This window comes from Myotis brandtii, unplaced genomic scaffold, assembly GCF_000412655.1.
Source record: "Myotis brandtii unplaced genomic scaffold, ASM41265v1 scaffold79, whole genome shotgun sequence".
Taxonomy (NCBI): domain Eukaryota; kingdom Metazoa; phylum Chordata; class Mammalia; order Chiroptera; family Vespertilionidae; genus Myotis; species Myotis brandtii.
The window spans coordinates 1,991,051-1,998,982 of NW_005371173.1; the positions used below are offsets into that span (position 1 = coordinate 1,991,051).

Below are 7,932 nucleotides of genomic sequence, written 5' to 3' on the forward strand. Positions count from 1 at the left end.
CGGCGGACGCAGCCGAGGCTCCTGAAACCGGGCCTGGCGACCGGAGGCTGCGGAGCCTGGAGGAGCTTTCAGGACCAGGGCAGCTGCGCTTCTTATTCCAGCTGTTGGTGCAAGGCTACGTTCTGCACTTGCACCAGCTCCAGGTAAGTGAGCAGGGCCTCGGGACTGGGGAATGGGAGGTGAGTGAGCACTGGGACAGAAGCTGGGGATGGTGAGACATTGGACAAAAAGTGAAGAACATGGGAACTTAGCTGGGCACCGGCTGGGGTCCTGTAGGGGTTATGTGCAAAGGGCAGACAGCCCTTGGAACTGAAATGAACAGGTCTAGGAGTGTTAAGAACCAGGAGGGCACCAGAAAGAGGCGAGGTTTAAAGTGAACAGAGCTTGAAAGAGGAGGGAACTGTCTTGGTAACAGAATGCAAGTATATAAGCTGCCAGATGTTATAGAGCCACTATTTAATTCTGTGGTTATATTGGCTACCATAGATGTCTCCCAAAGGAAATGGCTTTAGGAGGATTACAGAGGCTTAGCACTTAACCTGGTAAATCGACCCTTAGGGGAAAAAAGATGTCATTTCTTAGGGACATTAGACGTGAAAGAAATCATAGACATTAAGGAAAAGGCACCTTTTTTGTCAATTTTCAGTAAGAAGGATTTATTCAATGGAACACAGATATGAGGCAGGAATGAATGGATAGCCTACTGTCAATGGACAGAGGCTAAAAAACCCAATATTGGTTTAGTTGGAGAAGTTTTTTAGGAAATGAACTGAATTAATGCACACACTCTGTCCCAGGCATTTTTCCAAGTGTTAGAATTCAATGAGATAAAGCCAACACCCTCATGGGGTTTATATACTCTGGGACCTTCCCTGTTTCTGAGACTTGGTGGGCAGGTCGTAAGGTACTCAGAGATGCTTAAAAAATTATTCTTTTAAGCTCAGCCCCAAGGAACTAAATAAGCCAAGAAACCAGAATCCTGTATACTTTTTCTGCTTGATTTGACCTCTGGAAATTTGAGAGGCCCAGTGAATGGTCAAGGGTGGCACCTGAGAATTTCTCATCATTTCTCAGGGGAAGATTACTAAGAGGTTTTGCTCAGGAGTTTCTCTAGAACAGTAACTACCAAAGAAATCCTAAATGGCCCTAGGAGGAGGAGGAAGAAGCACAAGAAAGCCAGGAATGTGTGTCCTTTTAAATGAGAGGCCATGGCTAGGATTTAGGAGAGTCCCCTAATTCTAGCCTTTATATCCCAAAGATCTGGAGTCATGTGAACCTGGGATGTTCCATGGGAAATATATTAGCCCTTCCCACTGACTACACGTGGCCTGTGTGAGTTAATAAAGGGCAGAGTCCTGTACATCTATAAAACCCAGTTAATAACTCTACTGAAGAATAGGATGCATTCCAGTGACCCACTTTGTATCAGTTCAAATTCATTTGGTTTCTACTCACACTGGCTTAAACTATAAAGCAGCTTTATTGGTTCACATAACTGAAAAGTCTAATAGTTGGGTGCCCTTCAGGTATAGTTTGCTCTAGAAATTCATGAAATCATCAAAACTACAGTTTTGTTTTTTTCTGCAGTTCTCTTGGCCCAGCTGTCTTGCAGAAATTAGTTGACTGGCTTGGGTTAATTGTCCATCCCTGAACACATCATAGTGGCCACATACATGTTCTAAGTAGCTTAGACCCAAACAGGCTCACCCCTATATCTGGGGTTGGGTCTTTCCCTCTAAACCAGGTGGCTACTGTACAAGGGGGAGAACTGGAATTAATATAGGGCCACCTGACCACAATGCTTCCTGCACCCTCAGTTGTAAAAAATTGCATGAATGCATAAAAATAATCAAATCAGCTCAAGGAAGCATTGTAGGACTTAAGGTGGTAGAGTGAGAATTGAGACATGTGTAAATCAGGCTAGTCCAGTGATGGCGAACCTATGACACGCATGTCAGAGGTGACATGCGAACTCATTTTTTTGGTTGATTTTTCTTTGTTAAATGGCATTTAAATATATAAAAGAAATATCAAAAATATAAATCTTTGTTTTACTATGGTTGCAAATATCAACAAATTTCTATATGTGACACGGCACCAGAGTTAAGTTAGGGTTTTTCAAAATGCTGACACGCCGAGCTCAAAAGGTTCGCCATCACTGGGCTAGTCCATAAACGCTAGCTTCTTTCTCTTTCCTAACCAAAATAATGTTCATCCAGAGTGTTGGAAAAATGAAATGTGAATAGATGTTAAATGTATATGTATATTTATAGTAAATTGATCTCTTTTAGAGATGTCAACCCTAGGAATGATGAGATCAGTCATCTGTTCTGTAGCTTTTATGGTGGGCTTCCTGGATTGGTGACCCCTCTAATGCCCCGTGCACATACTTGTCATTTCATGCTTCTTTTTTTATGGTTACAACATTTTTCTTGTGATGAGAACTGTTAAGATCTACTCTCTTAGCAACTTTCAAATATAATACAGTATTATTAATTATAGTCACCATGCTGTACACTATATCTATAGGACTTATTTATTTTATAATTGAGAGTTGGTACCTTTTGACCACATTCAATCATTTTGCCCACCCTCCCAGCCCCTGCCTCTGGCAACCACCAATCTGTTCTCTGTATCTATGAGTTTGATTCTGTTTTGTTTTAGATTCTACATATAAGTGAGATCATTCAGCATTTGTCTTTCTCTGTGGGACTTATTTCAGTTAGCTGTTCTCAAGGTCCATTCATGTGGTTGTAAATGGCAAGATTTCCTTCTTTTTATGGCTAAATAATATTCCATTGTATATATACCACACCTTCTTTATTCACTCCTCCATCGATGATGAGCAGTTAGGTTGTTTTCATATCTTGATATACATATTATATATATACATACATATATATCACATTTTCTTTTGCATCAATGGACACTTAGGTGGCTTGCATGTCTTGGCTTTTGTAAAAATAATGCTGCATTGAACATAGCGGTACATGTATCTTTTCAAGTTAGTGCTGTCATTGACTTTGGATAAATACCTAGAAGTGGAATGCTAGATCCTATGGTAGTTCTATTTTTAATATATTTAAGGAACCACCATCTTGTTTTCATAGTGTCTGTACCCATTTACAGCCTCACCAGTAGTTCACCAGGGTTCCTTTTTCTCGACATCCTCACCAACACTTGTTATTTCTTGTCTTTTTGATGATAGCCATTCTAACAGGTATGAGGTGATATCATCATGGTTTTGATTTGCATTTCCCTGATAATTAGTGATGTTGAGCACCTTTTCATGTATCCATTGATCATCTGTATATTTTCTTTGGAAAAATATTTATTAAGATCCTCTCCTCATTTTAAAAGTAGATTGTTAGTTTTTTTGCTATTGAGTTGTATAAGTACTTTTATATATTTTTTGGATATTAACCTTTATCAGATATATGTTTGGAATATTTTCCCCATTCAATATGTTGCTTTTTCATTTTGTTGGTGGTTTCTTTTGCTGTGCAGAAGTCTTTTCGTTTGATGTAATCCTACTTGTTTATTTTTGCTTTTGTTGCCCTTGCTTTTGATGTCAAATTCCAAAAAACCATTGCCAAGAATGATATCAAAGAGCTTACCACCTATGTTTTCTTGTAGAAATTTTGTGGTTTCAGATCTGATGTTCAAATCATTAATTCATTTTGAGTTAATTTTTGTATATGGGATATGCTAATGGTTCAGTTTTATTCTTTTGCATGTGATTGTCCAGTTTTCCCAACACTATGCATTGAAGAGACTGTCCTTTCACCATTGTCTATCCTTGGCTCCTTTATTGTAAATTAATTGACCATATATGCATGGGTTTATTTCTGGGTTCTCTATTCTGTCCCATTGATCTACATGTCTGTTTTTATGTCAATACCATACTGTTTTGATTACTATAACTTTGTAATATAGTTTGAAATAAGGAGGCATGATGCCTCCAGCTTTTTTCTTTTTCTTTTTTTTTTTCAAGATTGCTTTGGCTATTCAGGGTCTTTGTAGTTCCATATAAATTTTAGAATAGTTTGTTCTATTTCTGTGAAAAATGGCATTAGAATTTTAATAGTGATTGCATTGAATCTGTAGATTGCTTTGGGTAGTATGAACATTTTAACAATATTAAGTCTTCCAGTTCATGAACATTGGATATCTCTCCTTTTGCATCTCTCCAATTTCTTTCTTCAATGTCATAGTTTTCAGTGCACAGGTCTTTCACTTCCTTAAATTTCTTTCTAGATATTTTATCATTTTATGCAATTGTAAATGTGATAGTTTTCTAAATTTCGTTTTCTGATAGTTCATTATTAGTGTATAGAAACACAACTGATTTTGGTATATTGATTTTATATACTGCAACTTTACTGAATTCATTTATTAGCACTAACAGTTTCTGGTGGAGTCTTTAGGGTTTTCTATATATAATATTATGTCATCTGCAAATAGTGACAGTTTTACTACTTCTTTTCTGATTTGTATGCTTTTTATTCTTTTTATTGCCTAATTTCTCTGGCTAGGACTTTCAATACTATGTTGAATACCAGTGGTGAGAATTGGCACCCTTGTCTTATTCCTGATTGGAGGAAAAGCTTTCAGCTTTTCACTGTAGACCAGCGGTTCTCAATCTGTGGGTCACAACCCCTTTGGGGGTCAAACGACCCTTTCACAGGGGTCGCCTAAGACCATCGGAAAACACATATATAATTACATATTGTTTACAGTAGCAAAATTACAGTTATGAAGTAGCAACAAAAATAATTTTATGCCCCTGGCCGGCTTGGCTCAGTGGATAGAGCATTGGCCTGAGGACTGAGGGGTCCCAGGTTTGATTCTGGTCAAGGGCATGTACCTTGGTTGTGGGCACATCCCCAGTGGGGGGTGTGCAGGGGGCAGCTGATCGATGTTTCTCTCTATCTCTCTCCCTTCCTCTCTGTGAAAAATCAATAAAATATATTTAAAAAAAATAATTTTATGGTTGGGGGGCACCACAACATGCAGAACTGTATTAAAGGGTCGCGGCATTAAGAAGGTTGAGAACCACTGCTGTAGACTATGATGTTAGCTGGGGTGGTTGTCATATATGGCCTTTATTATGTTGAGGTAGGTTCCCTCTGTACCCACTTTTATGAGAGTAATGCTTTTTATGCATCTATTTAGATGATCATATGATTTTTATCCTTCATTTTGTTAATTTTGTGTATAACATTGATTTGCAAATGTTCAGCTTTTCTGGCATCCCTGGAATAAATCTCACTTGATCATGGTATATTATCCTTTTAATATATTGTTGAATTTGGTTGCTAATATTTTGTTGAGGACTTTTGCATCTATGTTTGTCAGGGATATTGGCCTATAATTTTTTTTTCTAGTAGTGTCCTTGTCTGGTTTTAGTATCAGGAAAATGTTGGCCTTGCAAAATGAGTTTGGAAGTGTTCCCTCCTCGTCTACTTTTTGGTAGAATTTGAGAGGATTGGTATTAATTCTTCTTTAAATGTTTGGTAGAATTCACCAATCAAGCCATCTGATCCTCAGCTTTTGTTTGTTGGGAGGTTTCTGATTATTGCTTAACTCTTAATAGTAATTGGTCAGTTCAAATTTTCTATTTATTCATGATTCAGTCTGGGTAGTTTATATTTTTCTAGGAATTTATCCATTTCTTTTAGGTTGTCCAGTTTGTTATTCATAGTAGTCTCCTATGACCCTTTGTATTCTAGTGGTATCAGTTGTAACAGCTCCTCTTTCATTTCTGATTTTATTGTCTGACCCCTCTTATCTTTTTGTCTTGGTGAACCTAGCCAAGACCTGTCTATTTTGTTTAGCATTAAAAAAGAAAGAACAGCTCTTAGTTTCACTGATCTTTTCTATTATCTTTTTAGTCTCAATTTCAATTGTCTCCCCTGTGATCTTTGTTATTTCTTTCCTTCTACTAACTTTTGAGTTAGTTTGTTCTCCTTTTTGCTAGTTCCTTGAAGTCTAGAGTTGGGTTGTTTATTTGAGATCATTCTTATTTCTTATTGTACACGTTTATTGCTATGAACATTCCTCTTAGGATGCTTTGCTGCATCCCATGAAGTTTGGCTTTTACCACTTTTTGCATCCTTCACCTAAGCAGGGGTGGGGAATGTCCGGCCTGTGGGCCTTAAAAGGCCTGCGAAGTCATTTGGTCTGGCCCTGCCAAGGCCTTAGGAGTGAGTTAATTAAATGTTTGACCAAATATAGCAGGCTAATTTTTAAGTTGATAATTTTATGTGGCCCTAGAATGATGTTATAAATATCCAAATGGCCTTTGGCAGAAAAAATGTTCCCCACCCATGACCTAAAGCCTCCATTCCCACTCTCCATTGGACATCAGCATCAAAGGCCAGATGATCTGACTTCCTGAACCGTGGAAGCTTTGTTCTGCCCCACAGAGGATTTTATTTCCAGCTCCAGCTGCTCCAGCAGCTCCACTAGGTCACCTTCCTTGCTTATCTGTGACTCAGCTGACAGCATGAACAGCACCATCTTGACCCTGGGAAGAAATGGTGTCTGGGCTTCATCTCCCTTGCTGCTTGATCTGCCTCTGCAGTCTACTCATGCACCACTACCACATCAGTGCCCCAAAGAGCATGTTTGATTATATTGCTCCCCTGCTCAGGAATCTCCACAGGCTTGGGGAATCAGCTTTAAACTCCTCACATGGACATTTGAGACCCCAGCCTCCTTTCCCAAGCACCCCTCCCTTTATGTTTTGGTATGTTGTATTTCCATTTTCATTTGTCTTTAGGTATTTTTTTATGTCTCTTTTTTTTCCAAGAGAAACATCAAAAATGCTTTATTCAAAGTAATGTCCATTGCTAGCTACACATTTCCCCCATCTTTCAGGTAATTTGTGGATACCGTCCCAGTAGAACTTTTCTTGTTTTGAGACAAACCATTCAGAGACCCAATTTTCCACTTCTTCATACATTTTGGAGTGCTGCTTAGAAAGTGCATGTGCCATCGATTGGAACAAGTGGTAATCTGAAGGAGCAAGGTCTGGTGAATACTGCGGGTGGGTTAATACTTCCCAGGCAAGATCTTTGAACGTGTCTTTAACTGGTTTTGAAGTGTGTGATGGTGCATTATCATGAAGCAAAATTACTTTGCTGTGTCTTCTGGCACTTTCTGGTCAGTTCACAATCAAAGCGTGGTTCAAATTGATTATTTGTTGTCTGTAGTGATCAGTATTAACAATTTTACCTGGTTTTAGAAGCTCATAATATACCACACCTTCCTGATCCCACCAGACGCAGAGCATTGTCTTCTTTCTGAAGCGATTTGGCCTTGCAGTTGATGTTGATGGTTGACCTGGATCAACCCATGATTTTGTGTGTTTGGGATTCTCAAAATAAATCCACTTTTCATCGCCAGTCACAATTCGATGCAAAAAAGACTTTCTTTCATGCCGTTGAAGCAACATTTTACTGATGACTTTTTGGTTTTCCATTTGTCTTTTGTTCATTTGATGTGGCACCCATTTTCCTTCCTTTAAAATCTTTCCCATTGCTTGTAAATGATCGGAAATTGTTTGCTGAGCAATGTTTAATCTTTCTGCAAGTTGTTTTTATTTTATTTTTTAATCTTTATTGTTCAGATTATTATAGATGTTCCTCTTTTTACCCCCCATAGCTCCCTTCCACCCGCTTCCCACCCTACCCCAGGCCTTAGCCCCACTGTCCTAGTCAATAGGTGTAAGCTCTTTGTCCAATCTCTTCCCGCACGCCCCACAACCCCTTCCCCCGAGAATTGTCAGTCCCCTCCCTTTCCATGCCCCTGATTCTATTACATTCACCAGTTTGTTCTGTTCATCAGATTTTTTATTCATTTGATTTTTAGATTCACTTGTTGATAGATAAGTATTTGTTGTCACTTTGTTGTTCATAATTTTTTTTT

At 38.6% G+C, this 7,932-nt stretch overlaps 1 protein-coding gene across 1 annotated transcript in view; it reads left to right on the forward strand.

Moving 5' to 3' along the window:
- Positions 1-2: 2 nt before the first annotated feature.
- Positions 3-7,932, forward strand: part of LOC102255768 (sterol 26-hydroxylase, mitochondrial) — a gene marked incomplete at its 5' end in the record, with an annotated part of 30,583 nt that continues 22,653 nt past the window's right edge. The window contains one exon of the mRNA XM_005883528.2: positions 3-143. Coding sequence (XP_005883590.1) covers positions 3-143 — 141 coding nt within the window. The remainder of the gene's footprint in view (positions 144-7,932) is intronic.